At 47.3% G+C, this 21259-nt stretch overlaps 1 protein-coding gene across 2 annotated transcripts in view; it reads right to left on the bottom strand.

Annotated features, from left to right (window-relative positions):
• The window catches only part of LOC118228103 (unconventional myosin-Ie-like), a 52503-nt gene that overhangs the window by 19126 nt on the left and 12118 nt on the right, over positions 1-21259 (bottom strand). For both annotated transcript variants that reach the window (XM_035419384.1, XM_035419386.1), the window contains exons 2-11: positions 14199-14342; positions 12440-12529; positions 11516-11610; positions 7057-7144; positions 5108-5197; positions 4281-4412; positions 3548-3682; positions 2920-3052; positions 1432-1628; positions 389-469 (exon numbers count right to left, since the gene is read on the bottom strand). In XM_035419384.1, the coding sequence (XP_035275275.1) occupies positions 389-469; positions 1432-1628; positions 2920-3052; positions 3548-3682; positions 4281-4412; positions 5108-5197; positions 7057-7144; positions 11516-11610; positions 12440-12529; positions 14199-14342 (1185 nt within the window). The remainder of the gene's footprint in view (positions 1-388; positions 470-1431; positions 1629-2919; positions 3053-3547; positions 3683-4280; positions 4413-5107; positions 5198-7056; positions 7145-11515; positions 11611-12439; positions 12530-14198; positions 14343-21259) is intronic.

The following is a 21259-nucleotide window of genomic DNA, read 5'->3' as shown; positions in this document are numbered from 1 at the left end:
TGAACATACAGAAAGTTTTCAACCTTAAAATCAGCAACTTCTTAAAAAGAAGAGGTTCTCAATTTTACAATGTATGACTAATAAACAAATTTTACATGTAGGCAATCTGTCTGAATCCAAAGATGAGAATGAATCTTTGCAGTTAAAAAAAAGGTTTGGACTGCTGCACTTAAGCAGTTTAAAAGCTCTTATTCTGTGCCAGCCATAGTTAGATCCAGAGCACACAAAACACACAGAGCATAATTACTTGACACTTTAATGTTACCCAGTGTAGTTATTAAATTATACAACATACAGTACATGCAATGATTGATCATTCACTATTTTTTTAACTTATACCCCAGTCAAGCAATGGTCGTAAAAGTACTATTTCATTGAACGCACTAACCTGGAAAATCTCAAACCCATAAATATCCAGCACTCCTATATTCAATTCTTGATGGTCCTTCACCATGGCTTTGTTGATGGACTGTAAAAAAAAGTGAATAAAATGAATAAATTTCATTTCTGAAGAAAATTTATCGCCCACAAGGCTAAAATTTTATTTCGATGCGTCGCAAAACGTCTGGGATATGAACGACAAATGCCTCTTTGGGAGATCAGAACAGGCGCGTAATGAGATGATCCCCTTGTAAACACGGCTAGCGGAGCCAGGCTGGAGCCGCTGACAGCCGCCGTTGGCTGAGGCCTGGCGTATTAACACCGCACTCAGAGCCTGTAAACAGAGGCACGCTCCAGCGGCCTCTGGCCACTGGCCTCTGGCCACCGGCCTCGCCGCGTATTCCCTTTCCACCGGCCCGGCGATGCCTCCCTCCGCCCCCAGCTCCGCGCTCCCGCACGTCTGCCTTCCGTCATGAAGTAACTCTCTGTGCTCTTCTCCGTTTCCTTGGCTGCTGCGGGGCGAGGAGCTGTCAGGAGAGGAGTTCTCCAGATGGACGGCGTCCACGTGGACGAACGAGCCTGCGAGGGAGCCTCCTGACTGCGTATCCAGCCCAGGTTACTCTTCCTAGTGCCGGGATGAGCTCCTCCTCCCCATGCCCGTGGCAACAGCCAGGAGTCCAGTAGGCTGATATATAATTGGCCACTGCATCTCCCAGAGAGGGAAGAGTTCCACTTGGCTGGGATTTCCCGCCACACTGCTCTATAGCGACTCCTCTGGTTGAGCGGGTGCCTGCAGCTGCTGCTCAGACCTCCGGTGCCGCAGAATAATTTGCAGTGCACCCTCCCAAACCGAAGGGACAACGCATTGATGCGATAGACCAATGACGATTGGCTATTCTGAACTGAGGAAACCAATTGAAGATTAAAATGGCACTAAAACGGCGGCAGGTACAAGTCATCTGGCAGCAGCGTCGACGGACAGAGCGGGAAACGGCACCGCCCGGCAGGCAGACCGCGGACGGGCCGCCACAGACGGCGAAGCGCACGTACCTCGACCAGGAAGTCGAAGACTCGGGAGTGCAGGGCCTTGGAGAGCGCGTCGCGCGTGTAGCACGCCTGCTCCACGTTGAGCGTCACGTCGATGGACTCGGACTTGCCGCCCCACTTGCTGTCCATCTTGCGGCTGGTGATCTTCTCCTTCAGCCTGTTCTGGTCGATGCCCAGCAGGAAGGCCGGGAAGGCCAGGACTGTGGGACAGGACGGACAGGCTCAGGGCAAACATCTGACTGGAAGTTTACCTCCCAGTTTCGTTTTCAGAAAACAGAAGCCGGTGAAAGGGTGTTAACATCTGCAACGGTAGCAGGCCGTGTTGGCGTGCATAAACTGCAGAGCTAGCGATCCAACTCAAGAGTTGGCAGGGAACTAAAATTACAACCATAATAAAGCACACATACGCAATTCTTTATTTTTTCATTAGGCATAATGTGAGGAAAAATGAAAAAAAAAAAGAGAGTTGCAGCTTCTGGCCATAATAACCAAGTCTTCACCCCGTCCCACAGGACGCCCTGCCTGCCTCATTACAGTGAGTCACTTTCCTGAGAAGGAAACCACTCTCAGTCCTTCTGGAAAAGTCTGAGAACGCATTAGCCTGCTCATTTAGGACAAAAGGGTGTGGCAGTCCATCTCCACCCAAATCACCAGCACATAGCACACGCTGGTTTGGTCTACCGTCAGTAAACCAAAGACTGCTTATAGCATACAGCTAGCCAACAGCTCAAACGTAAAGTAAAGCCCTCAATCCATACTCAATCCAAATAGACACATGTGCATGGAACAGAGCGGCTTTGTCTCTTGGCAACAAGGGGCACTCAAATTCATTTTCAGGGTGGGGAGGGGTTGGGGGCGGAGGGGCAACATCAGAGACTGACGAAGAAGGGGGAATGCGGGACAGGAAATACTAAATTTCTCTGCGTAATTTCAGGCTGTGATGCAATGCGCCCAGACTCCAAAATTGCATTTTATTTTCTCTGGTAATTCAGCATGGCCAGACGTTTGGCCGGAGCCCTGGATTAACACAATGAAAGCTTGGAAAAGAACACAGGCCGGCTCAAAGGAACTTCCTCCATTCTGGCTCATGAGGGCAACTCAGGACACCACCAAAGGCGGCTTGGAGGGTCCCTAAGCAAGTCCTCAAACCCTTAGTGCATGAGGGGAAACTAAAATGGTTCTCAAGAAACCAAACCAAACCAAACAAAACAAAACCAGAAACATGGAGCGGACGCACAAAGATGTTATCAAACCTGTTGAGGGTACCATGTAGCTGCTGTGGGACGTTAAACTCCTCTAAGTTTCTAAGGTTCAAACGATTGCGTTTTTATTGACAGCTGTTTCAGCTTAAGAGTCGACTCCAGTTACATACTTATGGTAAATGATGACAGCAAGACAGCGTATTGACAGACTGAACCAAGAAGCTGCACTGTAGCACGGGCAGGCAGGTTCAGTGTGAGACGCAGTGTTCCCCGGCCGCAGAATACCCACACTCCTCGCTCTCCACCGCAGCGTAGTTCCCCGCCTCTTTGAAGTTGATGTTGCCCAGGTGCAGCACCCCCGCCACGATCTGCAGGACCATGGTGCGGTCCTCCGGCTTTATACCAATCACTTTCATGGCGTGCTGGAGCAGGGGGTGGGGTGGGGAGGTAGACAGGGAGGGAGAGGCCATGTTCAGCACTGGGTCTGGAGTCTGCGCATAGCACTTTGATACTAAAACCAGTAACACAACCACATAAACACACTGGTAAACAGAAACAGACTGCTACGTCTGAGCAGGCTGGGTAAAGGACGAAGCCAGAGAATGAGAACTGACAGAATAAGAGGAGAGGAAAGACAGGAGGGAAGGACAGAGAGAGAGAGAGAGAGAGAGAGAGAGAAAGAGAGAGAAAGAATGAGGGAGAGGAGAGAGCGCAACAGATGAAGCATTGTGACTCAATTATGACTTTAAGCCTGAAGAATCACTGTTTTCTCAATCTATCTTGGGAAGAAAGCAATAATTCTGTAAAAAAAAAAAAAAACCTCAAAGGCTATTTAATATTCTCCCTTCAGACATTTTCCATTCACTTCCATTCACAAAGCACGCCAGTCTACGAGAGCAGCAAACTGGGAGACGCACCATTGTCTCCTGGAAATCGCTCTTGTCGTTGATGTCGTCCACTTTGTAGGACCCAGACTGATTGAGGTAATTGTAGTAATCTAAACTGGTGATTCCCAGACTGCTCTTCTGGTCTGCGTTGGCTCCTTCTATTAACTGCAAAAGTGCAAAAAGCAGATAATTAAACTTCCAAAGCGAGGCAGCGCTGCAAGTAATTTTAGACTCAGGCTCCTACAATGGCTCTCAAAATTGCAATTTAAAACAGCTTTTCAGTGGAATATGCCAGAGGAAGAGCACTTAACAAGCAGAAACCCTTCAATTTCTCAGCTACCTTGAATCAACTCAAAAAAGCAATCCCTGTTAATTTAAATGATCTTGATATTAGGGTTATGGGAAAGTGAAGTCATATCCGCTTCCTGCTTACAGACCATGTACGCTCCACTTAAGAAAGAGACTGTGATCTGCTTTCAAGGGCCAAATGAAATGTGTGCTCTTTGGACCTTGAAAAAAATCTAGGACACACTGGCCCAAGATTGTCCCACTTCTTCTGAACGAATGCATTTATGCATAAAGACAGACACACAGATACAAATGACCACACATGCATGTGCACACACACACACACATGCACGCACACATGCACGCACACGACCACGCACACAAACACAAACACACACACGCACACAAAAACGCATGCGCGCACACACACAAACACACACACACGCACAAACACACACACAAACGATCTCCTCACCTGATAAAAGATGTGAAAGCTCCTCTCCCCTGAATTTCTCATGACGACCCGTGATTTTTCCAGCAGGAAGTTGGAGATTTTCCCACCGTCTGGCTCTCCTCCTGAGCTGAACTGGATCTCAAAGTACTTCCCCTGCAGAACCAGAGCAGCGCTTCAGCATTGGACAGCATTTAGCCGTGCTAAACCCCCCCCCAAAAAAAAAAAACCACTGCCCTTGCTTCCATCGCACAGATTCAGTTCCCCTCCACAATGTTCCCAGTCCGACTGACGAAAACTTCAACTGTTCCCATCAAGTCTAAAAGGCATGCTTTACACTGACGCTAAACCAGTGGAACAGAAAAATAGACAGCGCGACCACATCAGCGGACGTCCCTCTTTGCGTTTGATGGCTCTCCAGCCTGCGGCCTGCGGCTCCCGCCGGTGCCCCAGCTGGGGCTGGTTAGGAGAGGCCTGGAGTCGCCAGGAGAAGCGGGACGGCTCATAAACGGCGGTGGCGTGTCGCTGCCCATCGCCGTGGCCGCCGTGTCCTCAGAGCGGCCTCAGCGGGGCCCAAGCCTGCTCTTAGGTCCCCACAAGTCCGGTTAAACAGGCCACAACCCCGGCCCACGAGAGACGGGAGGAGGCTATGTATCAGGGCCGCTAAAAAAAAAACACATACTTCCCCAAATGTATTCGCCCTTCTGCCTCTCCCTCTCTGATGTCAACACCCCCTTGCTCGGTTTGGCTCCAGAAGGATGGAAGGGTTTAAGGGCCGGGCCAAAAGACAAGACAGCAACAGAGCGGAGGCTTTCCACAGTAAAATGTGACTAAAGGCAACGTTTCCTTACAAATCTGCTGGAGTTGTTGTTCCTCACTGTCTTGGCATTGCCAAAGGCCTCCAGCAGAGGGTTGGACTGGAGGATGATGTCTTTGACATGCTGTGAGAGAGAGAGAGAGAGAGAGAGAAAAAACAGAGCGACAGAGAGACAGCGAGAATGAAAGAGAGAGAGAGAGAGAGAATGAGAGAGAGAGAGAGAGAGAGAGAGAGAGAGAGAGAGAGAGAGAGAGAGAGAGAGGCAGGTGATTATTGCAGTGATACACACCCATAGTGCCAGGGCAGCATGCAGATCAGTGTAACTTTCCACACGCACGCACACACATGCACACACACGCGCACGAGCACGAGCACGGCCACACACACACACACACCATCTGCAACACATTATTGAAAGTCAAACTCTTCGTATCTGGCGGCCATGCGTTTTAAATCAGTCACCGTGACGTGTAGACAGACGTAATTATTCATCTTTCATCTTTCTCTCCATTCAGAAGCAGAGCGGTGGAATTTCTCAGAATCCTTCTGCATTCTTCAACTTTGTCCTTCGCAAAAAAACATTAGTGTCATTGTGCCTGTGCTCTTTTTTATCCTCCTCATCAAAGTCACACGGCATATTGGCACCTGATGGCACGACAAGCTCACGCTTCATTTCCATGGATTACTTTCAGGTACAAAGGAACAATGGCTGGAGTGATTTGCATGAGGCGGAAAATGGCCGTCGCTGGCAGCGCCGCTGTGCTGCCGTTAGACAGCAGGCCTGCAGTTTGGCGGGAGAGCGCGGACCGTAGGGGAACAAACGCCGTAACACCCACCCAGGCACATCAGAGGGAACTCCAGGAGGGGAGAAGGGAGAGGGGGGTGGAACAGGGGGGAAGTTCTGATACAATAGGCCGCTTTGTTAAATAAGACAATTGGATGAAACTAAAAGGCAGTTCCCACAAGATAAACACAAACACGCACACGCGCGCACTCAAACACACACACACGCACAAACATGTGCCGCACAAAAAGATGAACTGAGATAGAAATTTCATTGGGCCCTGACTATACAAATGTCAGGGGGAAAATGCCTTTTTTAAATAAAAAAAAAATGTTTTTTAGTATTTGAATTAACCTCCCGTCATCCCTCATTTCAAATGAGAGTCAAACTGCTGAGACGAGATTCATTCTGTATTTTTACATCTGTGTTAACCAAAAAGTAGATCTGGAACACAGATAATTCCACAGATGATAATCCACGATTTGTGTTTTTATCATGTGGCACTGAGGGGGGGTTTAAAATGCAGCCTCTGAATTCCAATCGAATGTGTCCCCCAGGTGTTATGATAAGAATTCCATGAACTAGTTCAGGCACACGGTGACTGAAAATTCCGTGAGGTTTGAAAAGCGCAGGTACTGAATGTTCCTACTGGAAATATGTCAAACATCTCCGTCCAGCTTAAGTGGCAGCCAACTGCATATTCCTGCTCGGTGCGTTAGAAGAAGAACTGAGTAAACACGTCAGAGGCCAGTGGAGGAGGGTGACTTTGGGCCCAGTGGAGGAGGTGACTTTGGGCCCAGTGGAGGAGGGTGGCTTTGGGCCCAGTGGAGGAGGGTGACTTTGGGCCCAGTGGAGGAGGGTGGCTTTGGGCACGTGGCATCTGGTGAGCAGTGTGTGGGAACAGATGGCCCAAGTGGGTAGGGGGGCTGGTGACACCCGGAGGTTGTGGATGTAGATAAATGGAGATGGCTTTTATGATGCTAAGGACAGGCTTTGGGGACCCCGACACATGACAGTGGCAGAATCTTAAACCCCACGGTGACCTCAAAGCCCCATTCCACTAGACGGTGGGCATGTGCGTGTGATGCATGTACACTCCATCACATGCCACCGTTACATATGCTGACATTCCCCATTACTTTAGTATCTACCTTCCCAGAATCCTCCAGGGTGAAGGGAACTTCCTCTATGGTACATACCTGCACTCTGGGCCCCCCGCCAGATACTCGGGAAATGTAGCTCATGATGTATTTGGCGGCCACCGTCTTCCCAGCACCACTCTCTCCACTGAGGAAGAAAATGAAACAAAATGGATCCGTAGCTTAAGCCTGCATGCATGCACTGCTGTGACACACCACAGAAAGTCTCCTGAACAATATTTTGGCTTTTTCCAGTTTGTAAGGAGTACAATCACACACATGCAGGCGATGCATCACCAGCAGGGTTCCATCAGTGAAAGTTTACTGTGGTTGTTATCCTCCAGCGTTGGAGCTGGGGCAAAACTCATTGCACAATACTCATTCTGAATAATACCATTGTGTGATCGAATTGTCCTGACAGAGGAAACCCCACAAGCACTTCACAGGCCAGTACCACTGTACAACTTTTCGAAAATTACACAACAGCTTACTGCAAGCTGAGTGAGTGGATGAGTAAGCAGGTTCCAGCAACCACACACCACAACTGCAGCTTATTCACAAAGAGCAGAAGACCCAACCGGAGGGCTTTTGAGGAGTATCCAGCAACTAACTTTGCCTGCAGTACAGCATTCACAAAATCAAGAAGGCTCAGAAATCAGATTTAAACAACAGAACAGAAGCTCAAGGTTTCAGACACACAGCTGTGTTAAGCAACACGCTTGGAAAAATCTGTGTTAAGCAAGCTCTCCAAGAGGGTCAGAGAGATTCTGAATAAAAGCCCTCTTTATTGATACATACCCCCAATTAATACAAATGAGGGATCGGGCGGTTCTGTTAGAGACTGAACAGGGAAATGGGTACATTTTGTAATTAAATCCTCATAACTTTGTATGAGACTTTGCTATAGTTTTAGCAGCTAAAAGGACATGAAGGGAAGCCTGACTGAAGCTGGGCTGTAAGGGAAAGGAGGCGGGGCATGCGGCATGCACATGCTCAGTCCTTGGGAGCCGTCTCTACACCACTCAGGGCATCTTCCTGTTGAGGCGAATGCTTCACCTCGGAGCCACGGCAACCTGGGCTCAGGGCCCATTTACAAAGGTCCTGAAATGCTGTGCGAGTATATCTGCGTGAAATATCGTTAGCTGCTATCCTGCTGGCCCGGATCCACACTTCCTCCTCTCCTCCTTTCTTCTGTGTCAGCCTACAGAATGCTCTGCTACATAAACAAAGCTCCTGCTCCCAATGTGCCACAGTAACGATAATCAGGATTTATTTGTTGAGCTAGCTCGACTGTTTCAGCCGCCCTTCTCCCCGCTCTTCTCGTTTTGCAGGATCATACGCATTTAGACTTGTGTGGCTTGGCTCCGCATTAAAGAAGGTTTTTTTTTTAATATGGTTCTTTAAAGAGCAGTCACGTTGGCAAGGCCCTTTTGAAAAAACACAGCTGCGCACTGGTGAAGGCAGTCCGCTGATACGGTTGCACACGCAGCCGAAACCCTACAGGCTCGTTGTTTCGACTTCCACCGAAGTCGATGCTCGCGGGTTTCGCTACCGGGTAACGTTCGACCAAAGCCTTCCCAGAGCGCTTCCACAAGCTGCCCCCGGCAGCACTGGCGCATTGTTACAGCATTAAACTCAAGGCAGACCACAGGCTGACCCAGACACATAATCAAGGACCACGTATCTCCCCATTGACCTCTCTCCCTCCACATTTAACTGGAGCTTATTAGCGTCCAGCATCCACCCCGGCCCTGAGCTGTCATCTACAGGCTTCAGTAAGCCCTGACGTCTGGGTGCAAGCACAGTTAGACGTTTGGTGAGGGTTGGAGTTTGACTTAATGGATCCTATTTTTAGCCCTCCAGTGGAGAGTTCCTCCATTGTATACTGTAATTATACAGCAGTCAGATGCTAAAGACATTGTTGACTTCCTGTCAGATTTATTTGCCAAACATGGACTGGTCGTGAAGTGCCTATGTACTGTACTGCACAATGCTGAATCACATCTATTTTAACTTTGAAGATGACACTCGGCAAGCTGACTGAAGGAACCATACATAACCAGTCTTATTTTCAGTCATTTTAGCCTCCAGCAATTTATACTGGTGCTACATGAACTATAGAACAATATTACATGCAAATAAATGGCCAACTGATATGGACACGCTCTCCTTCCAGTGAATGGCTGTATTCAGTTTCAGCAGGGACAGCAGTTCTGGCAATTTTAATAAAATGCACACATGTTCCCAGGATGGCATGAAACACAAATTTACAATTGGTAAAAGGTGGTGTTGATGCCACTGGAAGATGATGAATTCTGTATTCTCCTTCTTTTGATATTGTCACTATAGAACATTGCATCTGCAAATCGTTTCCTGCGTCAATAAAAAATAATTGTTCTAATTGAAATGGAATTTATCTCTTCCAGCTGCCACTTCCATTACAATTATTTTTTTGATTAACAAGAACAGCAAAAGATCAAAGCAAATTGTAAAATGAAGACCAAACAAGAGTTTGCTGTATTAGCGAATTGGCAATCAAACAGCAAGAAAGCATAACATATTTAAAAGTTATCGTTTTCTCTAATCAGATCTTGTGTGGCACCTCGCCAAGTCCAGGAGGTTGGGGAGACAGACCCTCTGTAAAATCAGTACAATAAAGGCACATTTTGTGCTCACTCATAGTGCACAAGACCAAGGTACTGAAGCTACCTAAACATAAACATGGCACATGCGCTATCTAAGCCCAAATACCACAACCCCTCCCTACATACAAGGGCCAAACCTTTAGGGTGTATCTCATTTTCTCATTATAATGACAACCATCTCTGTACGTCTGGCTGTCTCAATAGCTCAGTAAATATTTAGCAAGGCACCGCCACGTGCTAATGTGCACAGGGGGAACAGGCTGTACAGGTTTTGTGACGCTTCTGCGTTGACACTTCTACACGGACTACATTTCCCTAGCAGCCGGTGGAGAAGCACAGAAGGCCGAGATCCCGACAAAAAGCAGAGTCGGCTCTGCTTCTCCACCTGCAGTCTGTCTCTCGCTCGGTGCGGATAAAGGTGGAGGCTATTTAATGGTCTGAAAAAAAGACGAACTCTCTCAGAGGACAACGATGACCACAATGCACTGCACAGCCGTTTCGCACGAGGCTTTGTCCACTAATCTGGCCCATCGCTGGCCCTCTTCTGTTCCTTTCATGCGGGTTAACTGTACCGGCAGCTGCCCGCTGTGCAAACAACAGGGGAAAAGTGCTGAAGCAGGAGCCGCCCGCCATGAAGCAGGCACTACAGTAACCAATCAGACGGCTCGCTGCAGGACGGGCAGCAGGGGTGGGACCAGGTTCAGCTACGCATCACTGAAAAAGCTCGGAAAGGGCTTACATCCCTTAAGGAGGCGCTGCAAAACCTACGGCCACTAAGCGCCTCTAGGCTAGCATCCGAAAAAGAAAAGGTAGCGACCGCAGAATTACAACCCCGGAAAACTTCAAATAATCAAACGCAACGCTGCACATCAACTTGGCTTTTATACGCACTCAGGTGCATGTGCTGAGTTTTACGCTTGTTTTGGTTATACGAGCGATTCTTCTCTTCTTACACAATTAATTGCCTTTCAAGCATCTTTCACATTTTTTTCCTGTCGCATATTATTTCTGGATACGATCTGAAAACATAACGAGGGCAAACAATACCCCAACAAAATAAACACGACACTGCAACTAACTTCCTATAAAGCGACTAACTTCCTATAAAGCGACTGACTTCCCACAAAGCGTCATTACACGGATCCAATTAGCCGCTGGCACATCTCCACTTGTCAACGGAAGTTCTGCCAGAGCGGCCATTTCCTCTGTCGTGACACGCGCAGGCGCGATGAGGAGCTGGCGTGGGGAGGCAGGCGAAACGCCGTTTACCGCCCCGGGGCCCCCGAGAGGAGCCGCACAGGTGCACTTCCTGTTTTCCTGAAGTAGGAAGCGCGGGCGTAAAAGGGTTCGCGTTTCATTCTGCATTGTTTGCGATCCACGTCCGAGGGTTAGGCCAAGAGCGCGAGCAAAAGCAGCAGCAAGCGGGAGGACTTTGCCAGAACGTGCGGGACACCGTCCACAAAACACGAGCCACATTCTTAGGTGTGATCATCCAGGAAAACCAAAATAGCAGGCGTGTTTGATGGAGGCAGATATTACATAACTTTAAAAAGAAAAAAAATACTTTTAAAAAGAATTTGTTCAAAGTTTAAGAGTACATGGAGGCAGGCGAACCACTTTTCTGCTGAGTCTCTTACTTCCCACACATTATTCTCATCATTCAATAGTGTCTACTTGTCCCTTTCGCTGCTTCGATAGCTATCTGTCCCCTTGCACTGTCAGGCAACGTCTTTCACATACATTCCACACATACCAGTGTTGTTCTGTTAAATTTTTTTAAAAGGTCTTCGGTCACTACCCTCTTTCTTCAGAAAACAAGCGTAGAAAGTCGCACTGTTCACGCCCCTGGAGAAGCCATCGCAGTCGCTCCTTACCTGATGATGACGCACTGGTTCTCACGGTCAATCATCATGTTCCGGTACATGTTGTCCGCCAGCGCGTAGATGTGCGGCGGGTTCTCGTACTGAGCCTGCCGTCACAGGAGACAAAACCGGCCGTTTGCTTCAAAGTCATAGGGGAGGCGTTCGGCTGCGTTAATTATAAATATACTAAACTACACTAAAACTAAAAGCACATCATTATGGAATGACAGAACTTCACCAGAAAACTTTTAATTAATTCCAAGCTCCTGTTAGGTAGACGTTAATGAATAACCGTAAGGTCAGCCACTTCTTCAAAATTGGCCCCACATTTTTTTCCAAACGTGTGCGGAAACACTGTTCAATATTTTACACAATCTGGCAACAAATCATGGCCTGATGATTTTCATCAAGAATTGAACAGTTTTTCAATAAGCTGCATTGATGGAATGCCCAATTCAGGAGCCAAGACTGCCTTCGCTGGCCAAGACCCCTTAGAGGGACAGACATGAACAGGCTGCACTATGAGGTAGTGGCCAGGTTTTTCAATGGGTAAGGCAGGTTTCCCTTCGCCTTCATGCCAGCCAAGGGAGCAGCAGCAAAAACAATTTGCACCACACCTAGGTGAGACTAATCACAGGCATTCTCTGTTACCGTGAAAAGAAAACCAGCCACGATGTAACTATTTTCCGGGGGTTTGGCAACTGGCATCCATTGTTTTGAGAGGATTAATATGGCCCATTGTTACATAATAGCAGCACACAGCCCTGATGTATAGTATCTCTGCCATATCATTGTGTACATGCCTCACTTTCCTCACATGATCAAAACGGCAGGCTGCATTGTTTGTGCTGTTGTCATGCTGTCAGTTCAGCCCATGGGTGCTCTTCCTGGAAGGACACGCCCGGTTTCAGAAGAGCAGTGGGGTGCGTTACTCACCGAGCCTTGGTATAACTCCACCTCTTTGTCGCCGAAGTAGGGCATCTGCTTGAAGGGGTTGACGGAGATGAGCACGGGGCCAATGTATGTCTGCCAGGAGTCAAGGGCCACTTCCTCCATGCATGGTGTAGTGAGCGATATTCCCAATGGGTTGCCCACTGCCCTTCACAGTTTGGAGAACATCTACCACAGCTTCTACACTCATCATTCATTCAGGTGTTTTGAAAAAAGCAGGTTTGTTGAAGTGAAGATATAGGTTACTTATATTTACAGCCTGATGAAAACAGTACTACAATAGATAAAAGGGCCCAATCTCATTTGGATGTCAGGGATTATATACTAATAGTACCAGATACATTTTCCTTTCCACTTTTTTAATGTTTTATGTGAACCTTTGTGGAGGGCTTCATGCAAAATTACTTAATTCAAGGGTGATTGGGTCAGAGGCTTTTAAAAACAAATATCGACCAATTTAGCAATGCTTTGCTTGATTATATGCCCGTTGTGGTGTTAGATTATGACGGTATGTGCATGTGTGCGTGTGAGTGCGCGTGTGAGTATGTGTGTGTGTGGTGTCGGTGAATACTGCATGCATTCAGGGTGGCCTGCGTTGCCCCCGCGCAGTATTCTATTAGCTGGCACGCTCTGATGTTGTTGCTATTCTAACCACAATCAGAGGACTGATTCAGGGTTTAAAACTGCTTGTGACAGCTAAGCTCTGTAAAACTAATACTCTCGACACACCGGGGCCTTTTAACTACTGAACTGCCACACTGTCTCCATTCTTATCCAAGCTTTCATTAAAACAATAATTCACCACAATAAATGCCTTGATATGACAACTGCACCAATTGGAATAGTGTAGTTGAGTATTTCAGTCATCCTAAGTACCAAGGCACTCAAACCTTCAGCAAATATTTAGGTTGTTTTAAAACAAAAATAAGCAGCCCTACAGCAGTTATTTTGATTATTGTTTCAAGTACGCCAAACATTGTATAATACAGGATCTTGTTGGCACTGCAAACAAGAGGAGCAGGTTTGCCAAGCACACCTCCATCCACAGCAGACTCCACAGACAAGCAAGACGTGAACCTCTGACAAAAGCAAACTCACACCCACAACTTTTTCAACAAAATGACCAATGAAGAGCTGCCATTTTGCAAAACACCTTAAACGAATAGCCCCAAATCATTCTTTCAGTGAAAAATCTAAAAATGGAAGGGATATAACAACAAGTTTATTATATAATAAGTCATATGGAAATGTTTAAAATCTGTCCACACAATGTCTACAGCTTGTTGCATGTGGGGAAGACCCCCCCCCCTCTAAACCATTACCATTGTTGTGGACAAGTGACCATGCTCATTTTTTCATACCTACTGCAGCTCAACCCCCATTAACCCCTGTCCCACAGGGAAAAAAAAAACAATAAAAGCAGCAAAGCCCCCCCCTCCCCCTATCCTGGCAGACTGGGAGTGGGTCATGTGGGAGGTACACGCAGGAAACTCCCGTTGCAAAGAACTCTGGGAACTTTGTGATTAGAGATGGAGAGCCCATGGGTCAGAAAGTAAAAGCCCTGCCATGCGTTTCTTCCCTCCACAAACTTACCAAGCTGATTTCGTTATTTAATTCTACCACCTGGCTGAGGAACAGTGCAAATTAGAAAATACAGGCGATTGAATCTGGATTTTCCACCGTGGCTCACGAATGAAATTGAGTTTCTGAACGTCTCCCCACAAGTGAGGGCGAAAAAGGATACGAAAATGTAATCGTCCATGTATCTCTTCTTGAGGTTCTCCACGATGGCGTCCTCGGTGATCTTCGTCAGCAGGACCATGTCGTCCACGCCGCTCTGCTTGACGTTGTGGCTCTGCCAGTGGTACCGGTGGTGGCCTTTGCTCCCCTGAAATCACACGGACACCAGCCACGTTTAAAACTCTGCCCCCGAACCGCTCGCAGTTCTCTCTGCACCCGTTTGCCCAAACGGAGACCATTTTTGTATCTGAAAGATGACTGCTTTTCCCCTGTAGCCTAGAGCAGTTTTCATCTTAACATCAATCAATCAATCAACCAATCAAATCAGAGACAAGTCGAATATTTAATCAACTGCTTTAAGTGACCAATGAAATTATAAGTAAGAATGAAAGCCTATAGGCCCTCTAGGTTTCCAGAGCTGGGATTAGCTGCCCCAGGCCCACAGGGACTGGTTTGGTTCATCTGGTTTTAATGTGCATGGCAGTGAGCGGCTACAGCATGGCCCAGGAGGACCGGCCCAGGAGCACTGGCGCAGGAGGAAGCGAGCGTTCTGGACAGAGCTTCCACGCGGGCTGCCCTTCATCTGGCCCTCCCGGCCGTCCGGCCGGCCAAAGCGGCTCTCTCTCCTTCCAGCTCTCAGATGTCAAGCTGTTTTTCGACCTCTGCGGTGAGTCACTCCACACAAGAGCTGCGGGCCTCATGTGAGATTTCCGAGTGCCGCCAGCGGCTCTTTTGATGGCGCGCCCTGACGTATCTCTCTCTCTCCCGCTCTCTCCAAACACGCTCTGGCCGTTCGTCGCGGGCCGTGAGTCATCTGGCTACTGTTGGAGAGAGAGACGGAGAGCCGTCCCGGTCCCCAGGCTACGGCTCCCGAAAGGCCGCATCGCCACAGCTTCAGAACCTCAGCCAACCCATGAAAGCGCTTCACACCACTTAGTGCTAAAATGCCTCTCCAAAGCACCAGGGCAGAAGACATGCTGGACAGAACAGCAGCTTCCACACGGAGGTCAGGACCCGCTGGAGGGGTTTCCAGGGGGGGTTGAGCTTGGTCAGCTTGTGGGGTAGTGTCTTACTGCACACTTTCCATGGACATTCTTATCAAATTTAAACAGTCCGTTTTGACATTCATTACAAAAGGGGTCTCTACATTCAAAAATATTTTAGACAACTTTCAAATAAGGGGGTGTCACAGAAAGTGCATTTGCTCATTAAATGGGTCGAGGGCTTGGAAAGATACAAATCACTGGGATAGAAGAAGCATATATGCAAAACACTGATGATAAAGATGGTAAATGGTAAATGGACTGCATTTATATAGCGCTTTTATCCAAAGCGCTTTACAATTGATGCCTCTCATTCGCCAGAGCAGTTAGGGGTTAGGTGTCTTGCTCAAGGACACTTCGACACGCCCAGGGCGGGGTTTGAACCGGCAACCCTCCGATTGCCAGACAATCGGTCTTACCTCCTGAGCTATGTCGCCCCGTCAACAGAGAGAACCGTCAACAGCATAGATTCTGACTAAATCACATATTGAGAATATCTGTATTCAAGAAAGACACATTTTTACAGTGAGATTCGGGCACATGAGGTGTATGAAAAGGAGCTTTTCAGTCTGTGTAACTTGATGCTTTTCTTTTCTCTCCTTTGAGGTTTTGAAATGCTTTGATACTGCTTATAAGAGTGATTCAGGTTGAGAAGAAATGTTTCAACCCTTCAGCATTTCAAAAGCCAAGGAATATTTTTTACCACAATGTGTCAGGCAAAAATAATGCTAATTTAGGCACAGTCATACCTGGACCTAAATCAACCTGTCAGTAAAAAAAAACTATAAAAGCACTCTAAAGTGCAGCAGACAAGTAATCACACGGTGAAGTGTAGAGGACATGACAAACCATGGAAAATGGTAAGAAAAGTGGAAGCACATGACTGACTTACAGTTGGAGGCAAAACATAAAACCCTCAGGAGAACCTACCTAAAACTTGAGCAAATTTACCATAATTAACTTTCACAAGGGCGGTTATATGTTCTTATACCAACAAACTAAACGCCTGTGCCTTTACAGACTCGGCCCTAGCATGGAGTCCAGAGAGGAATGCTAACTGCCTCAGCCTTCTCCCCTCACAGTGTTTTTATTCAGTAGGCATGTCATAAATTACCGCTCGATTAATTTTCCAGAAGGTAGCCATTATCATGTTTTACAGCTCGCATTTTAGAAAAAGAAAAAAAAAAAAGAACAGGCAAATTTGCCTTCTCCTCTTACTGTGAGGCTAGATGGGGTGCCATCTAAATGACATAATGCTTGGGGACCCAGAGATCCAACACAGAAGAACAAGCCCATTAGAGAACCTTCTGCCTATGGAGTCCTAGCTGGGAGAGTGTGGTTGCTAATTCTGGTACTAGTTCTTTCCTGTTGGATGCACCCATGACAGTTTCTGCCCATTTTCTCCCCTCCCATCATAATGCGTCTGGGTGTGGACCTTTTAAACCCAGATGCATTGTGGGAAGGATCCAGTCCTTTTCACATGCGCATAAGCAGTTTGCAGAAGCCATGGTGGTGGTCACTCAGGCCATCGTTGATGAGTCAGTACACTCGATGCTCAACCACCTCAGGGACATCTTAATACAGCTGGAACAATATACTCGCAATGGCCTTACCTTCCCTGCAAAAGGGAAATTAAGGACTGCCCCAGACCAAACAAAGGAGGAACTAAAACAGACCTGGTTTCAATGGAACGCCATTTTCCGCTCTTTCTAGGTTTAGTGTCCCACCATAAAGGAGGAGAGAGGGCAGTGGGCAAAATGGCAGTGCGGTGTTTGCGGACCACAGGGGAAGGCATTATGTTCAGTCCAAGTATTTCCAGGCATCTGGAACCTTTGGAGGAGCGCAGGTTTTTACAGCACAGTCGTTCCCATCTCCAGGGGTTAACACAGGTTTGCTCGGGGGAAAAGAACCAAATAAAAATACGACCCGTTGAATAGAACATATTTACCCAGGGTTACGGGCATACGGCGTTAGCGAATCGCCTGGTTACCAATAAGCGGTCCTCCTGCTAACCCCAGCTGTGGGACAAACAGCTGGGGGGAGAGAGCCAGTGTGGGTCTGTAATAATGAGGTCTAAAGGGCACATGACTCTGCTAGGAGACTCCTCAGAGGAGCACACAATAACAGCATCACCATGGAGCCACCCCAAACTTACCCAGTGCAGTTTCACAGGGCCAATAGCAGGGCTGAAAGGCAGTGAAGGGCTGGGCTACTCGGTGCTTCAAAGCATCATTTCTCTGCGGAGTTCTCCGTAGGGTTTTTCACTTTTAGTATAAAGACCATCCTAATTATAAAACAGCACACACATGCTGTCTTTACAGAAACTGTGCACGGTGTATTTTCACGATTTCACAATTTCTCAGCTTGTTCCAGAATTCAGTAAAATGCCACTTTCAATACGCAATCTCACGGCACCGGAGAAATTTCTGGGACGACCCAGATCCATAGGCCCGCTTCCCCTTCATGCAAATACCATTCCCATATATGGAGAGAGCCGAGCCAGGCTCAGGGCACAGGAAATGGCTGGGTTTGATTCAGTCACACGGGCGAAACTTTTCTCTCTCCTCTGTGCTGTTTCTCTCCTTTTTCCCTGCATGGGTTTTTACACGGAACCTGCAGTCTGCGTAACGCCCCTCCCCCTCAAATTTCCTGTACTGTGCTACCAGTTAAAAATCATCACAATTTTATCGCAGTGCGGTATGACTGTACTGTGTACTGCATTAATGAAAGCTTGCACACATGGATGGAAAAATGAATGAAATAACTATGAACTCATTTGTGGTTTTTCCTCATTCAGGCGTAAACAAAAATATGCCTAGAAGCAAGGTTTAAATTAAAGGATTAAATTAAGTGAAAAATTTTATTTTACAGATTTATTTTATGGAAGGCTCATTCAGTTAAGGCCCCATGCTGGGGTGCATGGATGAGCCTCACGGCTCGGCCTGAATCCGGAGTGTTCCAGGGCCGTCTGGGGCCAGGAGCTCCATAGGGTGACACGCAATTGCTGATTGCGTCACCCAAGGCACGGGAGGGCTCAGCCAGTCAGGGGTCCACGTCCATCGTTATCTAGCTGGCCGAGCAGGTGCCCTTGGACTGCGTACTAAAGCTGCGTATGAAAAGTCTTCCTCCAACTCTGCTCCATTCGAGCTTAATTGCAGTCTTCTGTGTGAAAAGAAGCAGCTGGTGGCGCCACGTGTCTCGAAGGAGGACCATGGATGTCCACACTCTCCCGAATCGGCAGTCGGGTTCGTGAATGTATGCAGCTGTGCTTGCCGATGATTCGCCCTTCCAAATTGGGGTGGGAATTGTATATTCTCAGTCTCATGTTGGGTGCCAATTTTTAAAAAGAATTATATTACTAACCAGTAAAAGGCCAAAACGCAGTTCCAATACTCCCTCCAATTTCAGCTGTGCGGCGTCTTGGCCAACACATTGTGGTTTGGCCGCAAGGCCAGCCAAGACTCCAGCGTGCTATTAACAAACTGAGACTCAACTCATTATTTCAGCGCTGGTTTAAACAGGACCAATCCGAGCCTTTTTGGCACAAGGACGGGACCAGCTTTGAAAAAAGGGATTTACAGCCTTCAGCTAAGAAGTCTACCCATGTTTTCGTTGCTTTTATAGTGCATTTAGATCAAATGTTATCATTGCTCTCATAAGACAGGGTAGTTAATGTCACTTAAGATATTGTCTAGGCACAGCGGGTGTTTGAGTCCATGTGCTGAGGAACGTACGGGTTTACTGGCTTCCATACCCAAATTGCATTGGAAATGAATAGACATGGCACCGCCAGAACAGGATTATGAGACAGTTTCAGGATTTTTTACAGAAGTTTTGAAATGCCAGTTCAATCTTACAAGTAAAATTTTGAGCTATGTCCCCTCCCCCACCACTACCCATAACCAATCAGCACTGACCTATCTGCCTCCAAAGGGCATTCCACTAGTTAACACTTCCTGCCTCCTTGTTCTGGTCACAGGAAAGACAGACAGCCCTTGAATCAGCATTGACCCTTGACCTCACACCACTGCAGCGATTTTATGGTGGGTCCATTTGCAGAGCAAACCCCTCTATCACCCTAAGCCTCGACACTTTCGCATTGCTGGAAACGAGTACAGAGTTTGTGTGGTTTGATCCAGATTGCAACTCCACACCGGGGGTGGGTATAGAGCATTGGAGAGGGCAGGAACATTTTAAACAAACCTCCCACCTGGATTATATTACTGCCATGGAATAAATGCTGAGTCAGCGACTTCACAAACCACATCTGTTGGAGCGCACTACCAGGCCCAAAGCTGACAGACTGCAAAGTCTACCAAAAGAAACATAAGATGCTGAATATAATAAACGTCAAAATGCATAAAACAGCAAGTTGATTTCTCCAGCACAGCATCACTGTTCCTCGGGGACAATAACACAGGAAGAACAATGAATCAGTAGTGGCTCTGGCCACCGGAGGTGACTCAACTGGATGGGATATTCATTAAAGATCAAACTGCACCCCAGACAGCAACCCCTTACTCCTCTCACGGTTGTCCTGGAAACTTTGAGAGGGAAGTTCAGTCTTAGACGCGTTCTGGAGGTTATGGCTGGGTTCTCTGTCCAGGATGGCGTAATACTGACAGGGACATGACAGGACATTTTCACCCTCCACCCCCATCCCAGAAATGTCCCCGGGCTCAGACACATCAGTGTCACAACATGGTGGGAAGTCTAAAGGCACGATCTGGGCCCAATACTGGCACCGCTGGCATCACAACAGCGAAAGAAAACACACACAAGCCCAATCACACTCGAGTCCATCAGCTTTATTATCTGCCCTTCTTCACAACAAAGGAAGAGGACCGCATAAACCTGTGGTTAAGGTGACCCTACAAATCCGTTTCACTGATTCTGTTGCCGTTATCCTTTTTGTTATTATTTTACCAATGCGATAATGTGCAGGATAATTCCCCCACCTAAAAACATTTTTCGGTATTTAGCTGCATATTTCTATAAACAACATAATATACTTCTGTATTCGTTATTTTGTCTTTTAACTGTCAAAGCGACATAGAGCCGACTCTCGTTTCGCTGCGTGAGCTGGCCCCTCCCCCTTCCCTCTCACAGCCGGCGTATGTAGAGAGGAGCAGGGAGGGCAGTGCCTGAACACGAATGTAATTAACCTGAACGATTGGCCCCATTGTGTTTAGAAATGGGGGCATTTTTTGATATCAGGCACCAATGACTTTAAAGTCTTTAACTTGTGTTTAGAATTCATATGTGATCATATTGTCCTCCAGATGATTCAGATAGCATGAAGGTTTGCCTGTAACAAAATGGAATGAGACATAAGACTCTATAGCTCATCCAGCTACACTTTCATACAGATGTGCGTTCGCCATCCTCAAAAACACACACACACTACACAAGTGTGGAAAGCTCTGCAGGTGTCAGGGTACTCTCAGGTAAGCATGAGTCAGTCATTTGATATATGGAGCAAATAACCATAGTAATTAAGCTGAAATAAAGCATCAAGCAAGCAAAACTCTGGCATCACCTGCCCAACTAGGGCCCTGGGCAGGTGATGCTATGTCTTAGCCTACACGGTAGAGGAAATGGCGGCAAGCAAGAGGTACAGAAAGAGAAGGGTGTAGCCTCATAACGTGACGCCAGGGTTTGGAATTTTGGGGAAACGTAGCTATTTATATCTTTCTCCCTCTCTCTATCTTTCTCTTGCTGTTTCTCTCAGTCCCTCCCTCTCTCCCTCCCTCCCTCCCCCCTCTCTCTCCTTAACAAGCACGGAATCTGACAGAAAAACAAAAACACCACAAAAACCAGGCCCATAAGCCACCGCTATGAGAAAGACTGCTTCTGAAAGTATAATTTTAAGGCCAGATATTGTTCGCGAAACAAGACGTCAGCGTACGCAGCCTCATTCTGAAACAGAAGCCGAAAGAGGTCAAGTAAGACTAAGTACAGCCTTGTGTACAGTATGGTGCTGGTAGAATCTCACACCCTTACTTTTCTTGCCACTGAAATG

This window comes from Anguilla anguilla, chromosome 5 (assembly GCF_013347855.1).
Source record: "Anguilla anguilla isolate fAngAng1 chromosome 5, fAngAng1.pri, whole genome shotgun sequence".
In the NCBI taxonomy this organism is placed as follows: domain Eukaryota; kingdom Metazoa; phylum Chordata; class Actinopteri; order Anguilliformes; family Anguillidae; genus Anguilla; species Anguilla anguilla.
This window is presented reverse-complemented; position numbering and strand designations above follow the sequence as displayed.